Source organism: Pan paniscus, chromosome 9 (genome assembly GCF_029289425.2).
Source record: "Pan paniscus chromosome 9, NHGRI_mPanPan1-v2.0_pri, whole genome shotgun sequence".
Classification (NCBI taxonomy): Eukaryota; Metazoa; Chordata; class Mammalia; order Primates; family Hominidae; genus Pan; species Pan paniscus.
Window position 1 is genome coordinate 86,645,640 of NC_073258.2, and position 17,543 is coordinate 86,663,182.

Sequence of the window (17,543 nt, forward strand, 5' to 3'; positions counted from 1 at the left end):
AAGAAGAGACCCTATAGCTACTTACAAAGGAGTCCACACCTCAAAGTAAGCCACTCAGTAAAGCTTATCTATTTTCACTGGAACCAAAAGGAGCTAAAAAATGACAAATTCTACTAAACTACAAGGAAGGCAATCAACATCAGTTGTGCAACTTTGGTTAAAATGTCCCAGCCAAAAAAATTCTCTATCATTTCATCATTTTAATCAGGTAGCTTCTCATTCCTATTTGCTCTGGGGTTTCTCTGCTAAAATGTCCACATGTTGATTAAATAGCAAACTGAGACAAGCCCTACATTTTACAGCCTGGCCGCCAAAACCAATGCCCCCACGTTCATGTAGATGAATGTGGAGATCGATTCAGGTCATCAACTTAGCCAAGGCTGGAGCCAGAGAAATGTACCTGGCCAGGCAATGCCCTTAGGTAGCATCAGGTGAGTCATCTGGCCAAAGTCATACTCTAGAAAGGGAAGATTGTGCATATAATTGAAAATGAGAGGGAGAAAGTGGCAACAAAACACCACAGCACAAGGTATCTGAGGGAAGGAAAGTTCCGGCCTTGTATTTTGTCCCTAGCATTTAGCCACCACTGTGGTAAGATATTGCTCCCGAATGGGAAATTTGTGTCCATCTGTGGCACATCTTTGCGACAAATCTTACTAGACTTCTATAAAGGTTGCCAATTAAGGAAGAAATTCTAAATATTTCCAGGAGGAAAACTAGCTTAAATGTATTAAAGGTACTTTCCAAACCCAAAAAGTCATTTAAAAAGTATTTTTTGAAACCTAAAAGTTCTATAGGTAGATGAAAGAGAAGTCAACTCAGACTCTGAAACAGCCTTATAGGAAAGCTGTTTTATATAATGCATTTGATTAAAAAATATAAATTTTTTTTTAATTAAGAAAGTCTCAGGAACACAGAAGTGGTAAGAAGAATTTAACATCATTTAAGAATATCAAATTAATCCCAATTAAAAAAAATCATCCTTTACATCAGCATTCCATAAAGCAGACTCACTGTGAGTTAAAAATGTTTAAATGCTCACTGGAAGGATTTCTCCAGCTCTCTGCATTAGAACTGGTGTTTCCATCTGAAAAATCAGACTCAGAGAAACCTTCTTTTTCTTCCTCTTTCTCTTGTTTCATATATGGCGATGCTAGAGTCAATTCAACTTTACTTGTTTTTGTAGAGTTTTCTTTGTTCATCAGGAGAGGAATGGGTTGCCTATTTCTGGACACACTAATTGCTTCAGAAGCCTCTCCAAAGCCAGGTTCCTGAAAAGTCCCTTGTCCCCCTGCAACCCCACTTTCACTGTCCCTGTCCTCTGGGGGGGTTACAGTTTTAATGGTCCCTATTTCATGAGCCACATAAAGTTGTGGGGTTCTAGGGATCTCAACTCCACTTCTGGAACCACAAAAATCTACCAATAAATCAGTCACAAGTGCGTCTCCTCCCAACATTTTATCACATTGGTTGACTTGAGATTCCAAACCATTACTTTTATCCTTCATTTCAGAGGTCTGTGAGGCTGCCCTGTAAAAATGGGGCACTGTCCCCAAGAACCTGGTCTGCTCTGACTGTGAGGACTCCTTCTCATGAGTTTCTTCTCTCACTGACACCTGGAGCTGATAAGGAGGAGCTTCAGTTATTTCTTTAAGAAGTTTCTCAAAACCAGCATCAAAAGCACTCTCAGTTATTAACGGAGCCTCGGCCTTTTCTACTGTTTCTTTTAATTCCTCAGGATGGAATTCAGAAGTGGCTCGCCTGGGCTCCTCTGTACTACCTATTAACTTTGATGGAGAAAGATTCCCTGTATCACTTTCATATTTTGAGGGGAAGGTTTCAGTTTCTTCCTTCAGTAGTTTTTCTAAGCCAGCACTGAATTCGAGGAACTCTGATTTGGGTTGAATAATTGTTTCCCTCACAATTTCTTCCACTTCCTGAGGTAGGCCTTTGCCATATTGAGCAACAATGGAAGCAAATGAGCTAAGCGTCTGGTCTGATGGAGACATTTGGGCAGCTAAATAAGATCCAACTTCATGAGTTTTATCAGGAACTACATTGGAGGAATAAAAATCCTTCCTGTCTGGAACTATGGTGTCCATCGTAGCCCATGGTGATATCACTCCTGGAGGATTTAGGGGGCTACATACTGGCTGTACTGCTTCAGGAAATTCTGGGTTCACTTCTCCAGGACCTACTTCCCTTCCAGCTGGATAACTTAACCATACTTCTCTACACAGCTTCTGTAATGCAGCATTTACATCATTCAATACAGGTCTGGGTGGAAGAATGACTTTCTCTACAGTCTCCGAAATTTCCGTTTGAGAAGGGTGTACCCTAGCCTGGGGAACAAGATGAGCATCCTGGGGAAAAAGCATATCTGGGGGAGGGCTGGCCACATCCCCAAAAGAACCCTTTCTGGAAAGCTGGGAAGTTGGATCCAATGGATGAGAATCTTCTGCAGCCATCTGAATCAAATTCTCTGTGCTTAGCTGGCACTCACCACTTCCAGCTTTCTTGAGGAGAGCTGTATTTCCAAAAGTTTCATCTCTCACTGGAAAAGGAGCTAGTATTTCTCTCTTATCAGCTGAAGTATTGTGACTCTGTTCTATCCCTTTTCCAAAAAATCTCCCCTCTTCCAGCTTAGAGTTGGTTCCAGTGATAACGGGCGCCAACTTGGTTTGCAAGGGAGAGGGTGAAGTTCCAGTTGCTTCCTTCAGGAGTTTGTCTAGACTAGCAGTCAAAGAGTTCCGTTTAACCTTTGGATGAACTACTGTTTTGTCAACATGCTCATTAATGATCTTCTCAGGTCCTTTGACTTCTTCCTCAGTATCAGCAAAATCTGTTTTTTGAGGCCATGTCCTATTTTCAGAAACACTTGGTTCAAGCACTTGTTTTCCATGAACTTTTCCACCAGAGGGTTGAATTGCTGGTGTTGAGGTTTCTGAAAGCAGTTTCTGCAAGCTGTCATTAAAAGTGTCTTTGCAGTCTTTAGACAAAACATTGGTTTTTATTATGGATTCTTGAATCTCTTGTTCTGAGTAATCCTTTTCTTCCTTAAACACTGGAGTAACAATCCCTTCCGTATTCTTTTCCACGTTTTCCTTTGATGTCTCATTTCCTGGCAACTGATGAGTATACTTTCTAAGTGGACTCAAAGGAAATGTGATTTCATCTGGTAGCACCTGGAGTATGCTGTTTGAATTTAATTTCTCCATTTCCTCTCTTGCCATAACTTTTTTTGGGCTTAGAAGCACCTCTGCTTCATGGGTATTTTTACCTGATAATTTAATGTCGCTGAATTCCTTGTGTTTCTGCCTATTAAAAGGTGCAGAATTTTTTTGGCTTGTGATGGTAATATTCTTGTCATTATCCTTACTGTTTGAATTAGCTTCTAAGTCCCAAAACTTTCTCAAATTCTCAAACTGAGAGGGATTATAGACCTGTTCTGCATTGGGTTCATCCATTCTTTCTTTTAGGGACATAACTTTAAAGTTGGCATTTGATTCACGAACTAGAGGTCTGTCTTTCTCCAATGCAGCATGTCGTTCACTCCCGACATTTGAGGGATGTTGCAGTGCTGGTAAAGTAATGTTTCTTCTAGAAGGCAAACTGTCTGCCACTTGTGATCTTTTTATAGGCTCATTTTTCTTATTCTGAAACAGAGACACTTTATCTGATTGCTCAGCTGAAAGATAGTTTCTGGATGGACCTGCTATTTGTGGCTTGGTCTCTTTAGATTTATTTGAGGAATACGAATTGGAGAGCTGGGATGCTTGATCATCCTCATCTAAGACCACTCGTTTGGGAATGGCCTGATTATATTCACTCTGGTCTGTAGATAAACTGTCCATGGATGATACACCCTGTGACTTCTTCACAGGCTGATATGCTTTAGCAGAAGGTTGTTCCTGGCTACATGAAGATGTGGGTTTTTTATGAGTTATCTTAGCAGCAGCTTTCTCTCCTTCCCAAAAGGATATTCTGTCACTCACTCTTTTGTATTTCTCTCTCTGCACTTGGCTCTTGGGAACCTCACCAGCTTCTTGCTGGAATTGGACCTCAGGCTTCTTCCAAGGAGAGCCATTGTTGGCAACCCCAGGTGTTGACTTAATATTCTCTGGCTCTAAGGAGGCTTTCAGGATATAGGTATTTCCTACTTTGCTCTTTCTCTCTGCGTTCATGTTATCTTTCAAACCTGCTTCTTTGACAACTGTTGAAGAGTCAAAATTCACTTCTGAGTGTCCTCTATTTTCTTCATGAGCATGAAACTTGGGTTCTTCTTCACCCAAGTTGCCAATATTATTAGTGTTGCATGGAACTTGGTTTTCTGCATCAGATTCCTTGAGAACACTGTAGGAATAGTTACTATTTGAAGGAGATGCCCCATTCCCTTTTCCTGGGCTTTTTGAATCTTGGCTATAGTCCATATTTTTACTCCCTTGACTTGGGGTGCCATAGCTTTCAAATGGTTGCAATATACCTGGGCCTTCCTTTGGGGTGCCTTTTTGGGACAAATTCATGAATTTGGATTTGATATTCACATTATTATCTTGGCAACTTTCAGAAACCAGCATATCTCCCTCTGCTTGGAATGGTGAGTCAGATCTCACAGGCTTCAATTCAATTTTGCTGGGTGATAGGGTCTTTGAGCCATTTTCTCTTAAAGTAGTGTCATCTGTCACCAAGTCAATAGCAACCTGTGATTTTGAGTCTGTTTTTTCTTTGGACTCTATTCCTCGGGGATGTTGGAGGAATGACTTATTGTCATCTGAATAAGAACTTCGGTTAAACCAGTCTAGAACTTTAAATATGGAATCATCAGTTGACTTCTTTATCTCAGTGGCATATGGACCAGAACGTGAAGACGTCTTAGCTTTTAGAGCCGGGAGAGGAGGGGGCTTACCTTGCTGACGGTCTCTAGAACTGCCACCTGGCACCTGAGATGGCTCAGGCTCAACACAATGAGACAGCTCATCTGCAACATAGAAATACTTTTCTAAATAAGAAAAGAGCATGCTTAAAGAACTGTTAATCATTCACATCATCATCTTTATAAAAGCACTTTGTATTTGCACTTTCTATACCAATAGCTGTTTATACCAGCATTTTTCAGGGGTTAAAATGTAAGTTGTCCTAATTAAGGTATTCTACCAAAGGTGCCCTATGACAGTAAAGGAAAGGAAATGTAGAGACCTGGAAGTACATGGTATAGACCTAACCGAAAAATTTCTTTGTAGTTCCTTGTTTATTTTAAAAATACATGTGAATTTTGCATTCTGTTTCATGTTACATTTTATTTTATTATTTTTTTTGAGATGGAGTCTCACTCTGTTGCCTAGGCCAGAGTGCAGTGGCGGGATCTCGGCTCACTGCAACCTCCGCCTCCCAGGTTCAAGCGATTCTTCTGCTTCAGCCTCCCAAATAGCTGGGATTACAGCCATGCACCACCACGCTCAGCTAATTTTTGTATTTTTAGTAGAGACGGGGTTTCACCATATTGGCCAGGCTGGTCTTGAACTCCTGACCTCATGATCCACTCACCTCAGCCTCCGAAAGTGCTGGGATTACAGTCATGAGCCACCACACCCAGCTCCATGTTACATTTTAAATGTTAATTTTCTCTTACTTTTAAATCTTTGTATAAAACTGACACTCCAGGAAGATATGCCATGCCGATTTTATGACTTCACCCATCCCCTGGCACATATCATAAACCCTAGAGGGGGCTTAAACCCAGGTTTGAGAAGCACAGACTTAAGTGATTTCAGGAGTTAGAAAAATAACTTTCAAATAAGACCAAACAAGGAATTTTATCCACAATATTTAAATGGGAAAATGAGGATATTTCCATTCCTGGGCCTTACTACTGATGTATTGAAAGAGAAGAATTTCTGAAGATTGGGCACAGTAATCTTTACTAACAGCTATTCTAGTGATTGTTCTGCATACTGGGGTTTAAGAACCGTGTTTTCAATCCAACAAAGATCAAAAAGACAAAGAAGGGCATTACGTAATGGTAAAGGGATCAATGCAACAAGAAGAGCTAGCTATCCTAAATATATATGCACCCAATACAGGAGCACCCAGATTCATAAAGCAAGTTCTTAGAAACCTACAAAGAGACTTAGACTCCCACACAGTAATAGTGGGAGACTTTAACACCCCACTGTCAATATTACACAGATCAACGATACAGAAAATTAACAAGGGTATTCAGGATTTGAACTAAGCTCTGGACCAAGTGGACCTAAAAGACATCTACAGAACTCTCCACCCCAAATCAACAGAATACACGTTCTTCTCAGCACCACATCGCACTTATTCTAAAATTGACCACATAATCGGAAGTAAAACACTCCTCAGCAAATGCGAAAGAATAGAAATAATAACAAACGGTCTCTCAGACCACAGTGCAATCAAATTAGAACTCAGGATTAAGAAACTCACTCAAAACTGCACAACTATATGGAAACTGAACAACTTGCTCCTGAGTGACTACTGGGTAAATAACGAAATAAAGGCAGAAATAAATAAGTTCTTTGAAACCAATGAGAATAAAGACACAGCATTCCAGAATCTCTGGGACACAGCTAAACCAGTGTTTAGAGGGAAATTTATAGCACTAAATGCCCACAGGAGAAAGTGGGAAAGATCTAAAATCAACACCCTAACATCACAATTAGAAAAACTGGAAAAGCAAGAGCAAACAAATTCAAAAGCTAGCAGAAGACAAGAAATAACTAAAATCAGAGCAGAACTGAAGGAGATAGTGACACAAAAAACCCTTCAAAAAATCAATGAATCCAGGAGCAGGTTCAGGTTTTTTGAAAAGATCAATAAAATAGATGGACCATTAGCCAGACTAATAAGAAAAGACAGAAGAATCAAATAGACACAATAAAAAATGATAAAGGGGATATCACCACTGATCCCACAGAAATTCAAACCACCATCAGAAAATACTATAAACACTTCTATGCAAATAAATTAGAAAATCTAGAAGAAATGGATAAATTCCTGGACACGCACACCCTCCCAAGACTAAACCAGGAAGACGTTGAATCCCTGAATAGACCAATAACAAGTTCAGAAATGGAGGCAGCAATTAATAGCCTAGCAACCAAAAAAAGTCCAGGACCAGATGGATTCACAGCCGAATTCTACCGGAGGTACAAAGAGGAGCTGGTACCATTCGTTCTGAAACTATCCCAAACAATAGAAAAAGAGGGACTCCTCCCTAACTCATTTTGTGAGGCCAACATCAACCTGATACCAAACCCTGGCAGAGACAACACAAGAAAAGAAAATTTCAGACCAATATCCCTGATGAACATTGATGCCAACATTCTCAATAAAATACTGGCAAACAGAATCCAGCAGCACATCAAAAAGCTTATCGACTATGATCAAGTCAGCTTCATCCCTGGGATGAAAGGCTGGTGCAACATATGCAAATCAATAAACGTAATCCATCACTTAAACAGAACCAATGACAAAAACCACATGATTATCTCAATAGATGCAGAAAAGGCCTTCGAAAAAATTCAACAGCCCTTCTTGCTAAAAACCCTCAATAAACTAGGTATTGATGGAACGTATCTCAAAATGATAAAAGCTATTTATAACAAACCCATAGCCAATATCATACTGAATGGGCAAAAGCTGGAAGCATTCTCTTTGAAAGCCGGCACAAGACAAGGATGCCCTCTCTCACCACTCCTATTCAACATAGTATTGGAAGTTCTGGCTAGGACAATCAGGCAAGAGAAAAAAATAAATGGTATTCAAATAGGAAGAGAGGAGGTCAAATTGTCTCTTTTTGCAGATGACATGATTGTATATTTAGAAAACCTCATCGTCTCCGCCCAAAATCTCCTTAAGCTGATAAGCAACTTCAGCAAAGTCTCAGGATACAAAATCAATGTGCAAAAATCACAAGCATTCCTATACACCAATAATAAAGAGCCAAATCATGAGTGAACTCCCATTCACAATTGCTACAAAGAGAATAAAATACCTAGGAATCCAGTTTACAGGGATGTGAAGGATCTCTTCAAGGAGAACTACAAACCACTGCTCAAGGAAATAAGAGAGGACACAAACAAATGGAAAAACATTCCATGCTCATGGATAGGAAGAATCAGTACCGTGAAAATGGCCATACTGCCCAAAGTAATTTATAGATTCAATGCTATCCCCATAGAGCTACCATTGACTCTCGTCGCAGAATTAGAAAAAAGTTTAAATTTCATGTGGAACCAAAAAAGAGGTTGCATAGCCAACACGTTCCTAAGCAAAAAGTACAAAGCTGGAGGCATCACGCTACCTGACTTCAAACTATACTACAGGGCTACCATAACCAAAACCGCATGGTACTGGTACCAAAACAGATATATAGACCAATGGGACAGAACAGAGGCCTCAGAAATAATGCCACACATCTACAACCATCTGATCTTTGCCAAAACTGACAAAAACAAGCAATGGGGAAAGGATTCCCTATTTAATAAATGGTGTTGGGAAAACTGGCTAGCCATACGCAGAAAACTGAAACTGGATCCCTTCCTTACACCTTATACAAAAATTAACTCAACTAGATTAAAGACTTAAATGTAAGCCCTAAAACCATAAAAACCCTAGAAGAAAACCTAGGCAATACCACTCAGGACATAGGCATGGGCAAAGACTTCATGACTAAAACACCAAAAGCAATGGCAACAAAAGTCAAAATTGACAAACGGGATCTAATTAAACTAAAGAGCTTCTGCATAGCAAAAGAATCTATCATCAGAGTGAAGAGGCAACCTAGAGAATGGGAGAAAATTTTTGGAATCTATCCATCTGACAAAGGGCTAATATCCAGAATCTATAAGGAACTTAAATTTACAAGAAAATTTACAAATTTACAAGAAAAAAACAACCCCATTAAAAAGTGGGTGAAGGATATGAACAGACACTTCTCAAAAGAAGATATTTATGCAGCCAACAAACTTGATAAAAAGCTCATTATCACTGGTCATTAGAGAAATGCAAATCAAAACCACAATGAGATACCATCTCACTCCAGTTAGAATGGTGATCATTAAAAAGTCAGGAAACAACCCATGCTGGAGAGGATGTGGAGAAATAGGAACGCTTTTACACTGTTGGTGGGAGTGTAAATGAGTTCAACTGTTGTGAAGACAGTGTGGTGATTCCTCAAGGATCTAGAACCAGAAATACCATTTGACCCAGCAATCCCATTACTGGGTATGTATCTAAAGTATTATAAATCATTCTACTACAAAGACACATGCACACCTGTGTTTACTGCAGCACTGTTCACAACAGCAGAAACTTGGAACCAACCCAAATGCCCATCAATGATAGACTGGAAAAAGAAAATGTGGCACATATACAGCATGGAATACTATGCCACCACAAAAAAGGATGAGTTCATGTCCTTTGCAGGGACATGGATGAAGCTGGAAACCATCATTCTCAGCAAACTATCACAAGATCAGAAAACCAACCACCGCATGTTCTCACCCATAAGTGGGAGTTCAACAATGAGAACACACGGACACAAGGAGGGAAACATCACACACCAGGGCCTGTTGGGGTGGGCGGGGGGTGGAGAGGGACTGCATTAGGAGAAATACCTAATGTAGGTGACAGGCTGATGGGTGCAGCAAACCACCATGGCATGTGTATACCTATGTAACAAACCTGCACATTCTTCACATGTATCCCAGAACTTAAAGTACATATTTTAAAAAAATTTTTTTTAAAAAAGCAAATTTGATTGTTGCTATTGTGAATTATCCTGACTATAAAGAAACTATCATAGGGTTCGATGCAGGCTTACTGAAGATGGCAGAGGGTACACAGCATGTTTTTTTCTATTGTTTCTGTTTTTTTAAAAAACATAAGAAATTATGATTATAAAACATTATGATTACTTCATGATCATATAGGTATAAAAGTAGTTTCAGGCATCCCCTGAGAGTGGTAAGACCTTCAAGACAAGGCTAGTTAGCAGGGAAAAGCAGTACCCTCATTGCCTCTCAACTCACACAAGCTGAAGGAGAAAGTGCCTTCAGGGCTTTTAAAGCCTAAGAACAAATGGCTGGAGGCCTGAGCAGGCCAAAGTCTGAGGCTTTTGCATAGTAAGGCCTCAAAGTCTAGTTTCCCATCCTTTGACACTAAGAAAGTGAAGGTTCTCTTGAGATTACAAGAGAAACCAAAGTCTGGTAAAATTGTAATTAATAAATTTGCATTAGGTGAGTAATAATACATTTACCCTGTACAAAGGTATTAGCTAATGAAAGGAAGTCTTTCTTACTCTATTCCACCTTGATTTAACTAAAAACATTGTCATTTGTTTAAATAATTGATATGGTTATATATATTTTAGGGTAAAGCATAATGGGCCAGAAACTGTGCTATCCTGGTACTTTTAGTTATTGGTGATTGAGGAAAATCTCCAAGCCCATTAAGAGGTATAAACATTTCCAGTGGCATCTGTCTGAATTGTAGATGGAATGCCTAGAAGGTTAAATTGGGATTCTACAGGACTAGCTGGCCTGGGCATTTCAAGCTCACCAAGTTTTTATAATCTAGTAGTGACAACTCTCTTACCAGCGGGGCTTCTGGGTAATACAGATTCAAGCCTTGTTAATTCTGATGATTTATCTTTGGGTTCATTGATGGTTGGTGAATTCTCCATGGACTGTGGTCTTGCAGTTAAAACTTCTGAATGAGAATGCAGCCCATTAATTGGAAAAGAACCAGAAGTCATTGGCTGATGTGTTTCACTTTTTGATACATATGGGCTTGAGATTGATTGATGAAAAAGCGAAGGCTTTCTGTATTGAGAAGGCTTAGGGTCACTCTGAAACTCTTCTGTGTCCCCTGCATCTTCCGTTCCATTTTTCAATCTGTCAGATTCTAAAACACTAAATTCCCCTACTTCCCGACCATGGATTAGCCCAGGACTTTGTGGAAGCTCATCCTTCACTGCAGAGAATCTCACATGCTTTAATGGCTCCAGGGAGTTTGGGGAAGAGTTGTCTTCTAATGAATGCTCCTTCTCAGAAATTCTCTCATGGATGGTTAGGCCAGGTGACACAATTTTGCTTTTGGGTTCAAAGTTGTGATTATAACGAAGGGTTTCTGAGTCTGTGCTACTGGAACTGGAGTTGCGCTTGAGGATCCCTCTCGGAGCCCCTCTCGCTTTCAGGGAGTCTGTCCTTTGTCTAGGAAAAGACTGGTTATCATCTTTGTTTAAATCAGTCGATTTGTAGATCATCCTCCTGGCTTTGGGGATTGGAGCCTTGATTTGGGACCCATTTGAAAGGCCTGGCAAAGTCTGCTTTGATTTCTCTAACTTTTGGATTGAAGTATCTGCGACAGTTGACTTTTCTTTTGACTCTGACGATTCATCTGAAAATTAAAACACAGTAGGTGATATATCATATGGAGAGTAATATATAATTTAAAATACCTGTCATAAACTTAACCTACACTTAGTGAAACTATTAAAATATTAAAGACAGTAAAGTATGTAGCACAACTACAGGCCTAATGTGAAAAGCCTTTAAAAATTCATGCATTGGAGCACAGAGGACTTTTAGGGCACTGAAACTACTCTATGATACTACAATGGTGGCCGCACACTATTATACTTTTGTCCAAACCCATAGAATGTACGCCACCAAGAGTGAACCCTGATGTAAACGATGTACTTTGGGTGACAGTGATGTCTCAGTGTGGTTCATCACGTGTAACAAATGTACCATTCTCATGAGGAATGTTGATAATGAGGGAGGCTATGCCTGTGTGGGGAGAGGGTGTATATGGAAAACGTCTGTATCTTTTGCTCAATATTGTGAACCTAAAACTGCTCTAAAAAATAACGTCTATTCGAAAAATCATGTATAAACTTCATTGCACTGTACATTTAAGATTACTGTGCTTTATATAGTTTGTGATTATTTTACACCCAATACAGAAAGTTTTTTTAAGAATGAAAAGAAAATTTCTCAAAAGAGGCTTAAAGAAAAACATAGAAGTCACTTAAATTCACCTGCAGAAATCAGAAAAGGAAATTCAGTTTAAAAAAATAAAACCCCATTACCTAACACAAAATTTATTTTTGTCAGAAAGTTAAAAACAGGCCAAGCGCAGTGGCTCACACCTGTAATCCCAGCACTTTGGGAAGCCGAGGTGGGCGGATCACTTGAGTCCAGGAGTTTGAGACCAGCCTGGCCAAAAGGGTGAAACCTCATTTCTACTAAAAATACAAAAATTAGGCGGGCGTGGTAGAGCAAGCCTGTAGTCCCAGCTATTCAGAAGGCTGAGGCACAAGAAGCCCTGGAACCCGGGAGGCGAAGGGTGCAGTGAGCCGAGATTGTACCACTGCACTCCAGCCTGGGCAATAGAGTGGGACTCCATGGCCAAAAAAAAAAAAAAGAAAAGTTAAAAACAAACATCTAACATGTTCCAGTGATTTTTTTCTACAAAATATTTTATGTAATCTAAAACGTGCCCAGTGGAAAGTATTTTAATATTCAGACAGGCTAACTGAAAACCCCAGCTCCACTGTTTTTTAATTTTCTACCCCTAACCACTCTTTAATGCTTGTGGAATCTTCTTCAAGTTGCTTTTGAAGAGATTGAAATGTTTAGCATTTCCTCTTAACAGTATATAAAAATGATAAAATTCCATAGCAGGCTGACTTACATCAATTGAGCCACAAACCTGATCAAACGCTTTTGGGCGGCTGGGCTGAGAATTACAGATTAGAGGATCATAACATTGTCAACAGGCTTTTTCTTCTTGAGGCAAGCCCTTTTAAACAGAACTTTGTGAACACACAGTAGGCATCTAATAAATACTGTTAAGTGGAAGACTGAATGTCTTGGGTCAAAAAATCTCCCAATTTACTGATGAGGGAATCCAAGACACAATGGAAGTCACGTAACAAGTCGCAGCTCTGAGACTGGAATGCGTGAGCTATCAGTTTCTCAAATTTCTGCTTCCTCTCCCTCAGGAAGGAAACCAACAAGCACCGTAAAATAAGAAAACCATCAGGACTTTTCACTTTCTCTTGGAAGTTATTTGAGCGAAAGGAACTCTGAGAATTTCCCTTAGTCCACAGATAACAAAGATAAAAATATCAAGTTCATAAAAATAATATTTACCCTCTTTTGAAGCCTGAAATAAACCAGTTCTTCCATTTTTTGACTGTTCATTTTTAGTTTGTTGTGACGAGTGACCTTCTGGCAACTTGGAGCTATTAAACGGATTCTTCCTCTGCTGGGGACAAATATTGTTTATTAAACTTATTTTAAATGTCATGACAGCAACTCAGTGTTGGCAAATGCCTATTATCTTCAATTTTGATAGTTTTATCCCATAAACTCCATTATTTGGCATGTTTGAAAAACAGTTGTCCTGATTAATCTGCTTAGCACAAAGTTACCATATATGCCATTTAAAAATTATATAAAATATATGCAAAGCCAGAGTCCTACAAAGTTAGCTCAGAATCAGACACTTAAATCAAAATCCCACATTTTACAGGTGAAAAAACTTGGCCCCGGATATAGCAAAGACCAGATCAAGGTCAAAGGAAACTTGGGTCTCTAATCAGGTCAGAGTCCCACCAGTGATTCTTCTACCATACCAGACTCTCAGTGTGCTAGATCACAAGTGTACAAAATACAACTGTAATTGACCTTTCCTAAAGATTTTGAAGACATTTTAGGTATCTTGAAGTGCTTCATAGTCATTATTATTATCATCATTTCTAATGATAAAAATGGTATCAATAGAGGTTTTAAAAATTAATATAGGACTCAATAACAATGTTTACTGTCTACAGTTTAATAAATTAGCAATTCTCTCCCAGAAGCAGATCTCTAACAGAGATTTAGGAAGCTATGCATAGGAATATAGGAATAAGGACTGACATGGAACTAACAAGCCTTATTCCATATGCTAAAAAGCAGCAGCACCAAATAGCTTCAGACTTTTTACCCTCTAGGGCTAGAAATCTGGGTCTTCAGCAATGCAATGACATGGTATCCATCCACTTTTTCCACCATGAGAGTGACTTCTTAAACTAGTGACTTCTTAAAATAGTGAAAATTACCTGTATTTGGTAACAAAAAACTGTACTACAAAATTCTCTTTATTTTGTGGTGCTTTGACACAATGAGGAAAAATGGCATTCTTAACAAATACAAGATTTTCAAAATCTGGGCTCAATCTACCTTCTCTGGAGACACATTTGGTTTCCTTGTGTTTTCCTGGGACATATCAATCACACTGGAAGCTGGATTTACCACACTGGAACTGCAAAAGAAACAATAATTCAGAGAATAAAACCTCACCTTTTGAGGAATCATAAATTATGCCTCTGAAGTGGAAAGCTATCTGCAGGCTAGGAGAGGAAGCTGGTGCAGAAGAATAAGAAGGATTCTCTAGAGAATTATTCCCTATCCCAGGGACAGGACAGCGCCAGAGTGAGAGTAAGGCAAGAGTGAGTGGAGACAAGTGAGGTGAGCAGGCTCCCTCCAGAACCACCACACCCTTGACTGTTGATTGAGAAGGGCAAAAGAGGGTCACGGAGGCCCTGGGTGGGGAGAGGAACAACCTGCTCAGACTTCCTGTTCCAGTGGTCTTGCCTCAGGCACAGGAGGTGAAGTTGCTATTGGCTGAAGCCTTCGTGTCCTGTTACCACCACCAGTTCTCTCAGTGGCATCACAGAGTCAGGAGCTTGGAAAACACCTTAGTTTGTGGAGGTAGGGGTAAGATTCCTGCTTTTCCCCATGAAGTAAGGAACCAAAGGCCTGGAGAGGAGGGGAATAATTTGCCCCCAAGGCCACAGAACCTCAACCAAGATTGTTGTCACTAAAACCATGGGCTAGATGTTCCTGCAGCCTCATTTCTTTTCTTTATCTCTGTACTTCAATTGCTATTTTTACACAATTACTCCCAAGAAAAGGCTGAGCTCTTGAAGACGCCATTCTTCCTTTCATTACTTCCTTTCATTGTTCCAGAAAGGCATTATAGCAGATGAGCAGAAGGATATAAAATACAGCCTGATTACATACAGGCGAGAAAGGGGGAAAATAGAGGATGGGAGGGAAAGGGGAGGGAACAGAATAGGAATGTATAATGGAGCCTGAATTAAGGCTAATAGACACATTACAGGAGTCCTCCATTCCTGTAATAGGTGTGCACAAACTTGAATCAAGCTATCTAGAAACAGTGAAAAAAGAAACCTAGTCACTGATATAATTCAGTCTCTATATAATAAAAACAACCAATAGCTCAGAACCAGAAAGCAATTTCTCTTGAATGTCATTTTTAGAAGCCAGTGGGTGATATGAGGAACAACATCCCTATAGTCGATGCTATGCTCAGTTTCTCAGAGTGTTCTGCATAATCTTCCTTAGTAAATAAAGCAGTCACATAATCAGAAGACCTGAGCCAAGTGCTGATGGTTGGGGGTCTCTGTGGAACACCTGTCTTTTCCCACCATCTTTCTCCTTTCCCCTTCCCACTCACCAAGCCCAAAGGATAAGCAGAGTGTCTATATCCTTCTCCCTCTGCTCCCTGGAATTCCAGTTCCTGTGCCTCCAGGCTGCCAGCCTCAACAGCCCATATTGCAAATCATGTAGTCCCTACCTCCTAGAGATGAGGTCTCTCCCTTACTGAGCTGTACCTAGCTATGTATTTCATGTCTACTATGCAACCTCCTCTGTGTATACATATCTTACCTCGCATAGTAAAGTGGGAGATCCCTCAAGAGTATCTCAAACATCTTTATATCCCCTGCAGTGCCTTGCACAGTGCCTGGTACATAACTGGTGAATGGCTAAATAAATGAAGGCCAATTGAGCCAGTGCCAGGAGAAGCAGCAACAGATAGTAAGCAGGAGGCTGGCTTTTTTTTTTTTTCTTTTAATCCATGTTATTTGCCAAACTACAGTGAGGCAGACTATTTAGGTATTAAACAAAATGTCTGTTTCCGCTATTCGGAAAGAAAAAGAGAGGAAGAAACAAAACAGTCAGAACACATGGTCAGACACTAAAATATTAGAAACACACAGGATTCATTCAGTTACCTTGTGGTTGGGATAGGGGCAAACTGGGATGAGGGGGGATACTCAGTTAAAGTTTACAGTCTGCTTAATAGGAAAAAATTAAAACAAGAGTCTTATTTCCTCAAATTTTGTCTGAAAATGCAGCTACTTCCTAGTAGCTTTGTTTCTCTCAAGGGATACTATAATGTTTTGCTTGTCTGTCTTTTATTGGGCAATCAGTACTGCAACCACCTTATTCTCAATTGATCCTTGCATCATCTCTATGTTATCTATCATTTTATCTATCATTCTCTCCATCTCACTTATGAAAAAACTGAGGTTCACAGAGGTTAAGTCACCTGCTTGATGTTACAAAATTGGCAAAAGAGCTGGGGATTTGAACCCAGGTGTGTCTGACTCCAAAGACAATCATGGTAATGGCTAGGCTATCCTGCCTCTGGTTTCTTGCATTAAAGCAGTGGTTTGTGGCAAGAGGACTGGAGGCAAGTCTGGGTGATTCTTCCCTCCCAGGGACTCCCACATCTGTCTCTTCTACCTCTACTGACACCTCCTTTATTTGTGTCAACTCTATTGGCCTCACATTTGGCTTCCTGACTCCCAAGTTCCACTCTCCTAAACCATTCTACGTTCTACCACTACGCTGGAGTGGTCCAAAATGCAACTTTGGTGGTGTCTTTCTTCTGTTCATTACCTTTGCAGGATCCTCAAGGCCTGTGGAATGAAGTCTGAACTCCTTGGCAAGGTACTGGAGACCATCCACCATCTGCCCCAATATACTTTCCCATTCTTCCTTTCTTTTGACCTTTCATGCCAAACAAAATGGTCAATCTACTTACTGCCCCAGAAACTCACCTGACTCTGCTATTTCCACTTAACTTATTCCCAGTCCCTCCCTGTAAGTGTTCTTTTTGCTTTCTTTGTCTACCCAAATCGTCCCTATCCTCTTCATGCCCAGTCCAAATCTCACCTCTTATATCAACCTGGCTAGGAGTATGTCTCTCTTGCCTCAATTATTGCAGCACATTTTATTGGTACTTTGGATTAGGAATTTCCTTTCTTCCAGGCACTACTTGCTATCATGTGGTCATATCTTCATAAATTGGTGCATTATTTTTCCTAAGAGAATACAGAATAGAGCCAGATACTGTGTCTTCTGTTTCTTAGAATTCCTCTCAGAGGGTAGCAGACTGTGTCCTGAATATAAAAGATACTCCATACATTCCACATGATAAGATATTTAAACTATGAAGCAAGCCAAATTCCATACCCTGTGTTCTGTAACTTTCCCTCAGGCACTCTTCAAAAAAGGAACTGCAACATTAGAAGCAGCACTCAGACAGAATTAGTTTACTTTGTTAAGAAGATTATTAAAATATTAGACTATGGTATTGGCATCAGGGTGCCCCTCCTAAAAGCATCTTCATTTTAATACAAGTCTTTGAAA

General features: G+C 39.9%; 1 protein-coding gene across 44 annotated transcripts in view; it reads right to left on the reverse strand.

Moving 5' to 3' along the window:
• Positions 1 to 17,543, reverse strand: part of SYTL2 (synaptotagmin like 2) — a 156,320-nt gene that overhangs the window by 28,644 nt on the left and 110,133 nt on the right. For 15 of the 44 annotated variants that reach the window (XM_063608718.1, XM_055093801.2, XM_034933488.3 and 12 more), the window contains 4 exons: positions 14,262 to 14,343; positions 13,188 to 13,302; positions 10,624 to 11,427; positions 4,907 to 4,978 (listed from right to left, as the gene is read on the reverse strand). In XM_063608718.1, the coding sequence (XP_063464788.1) occupies positions 4,907 to 4,978; positions 10,624 to 11,427; positions 13,188 to 13,302; positions 14,262 to 14,343 (1,073 nt within the window). Of the gene's footprint in view, positions 1 to 1,042; positions 4,979 to 10,623; positions 11,428 to 13,187; positions 13,303 to 14,261; positions 14,344 to 17,543 lie in introns of those variants that run through there. The other 29 variants (XM_063608719.1, XM_063608720.1, XM_063608722.1 and 26 more) reach the window with 4 other exon arrangements.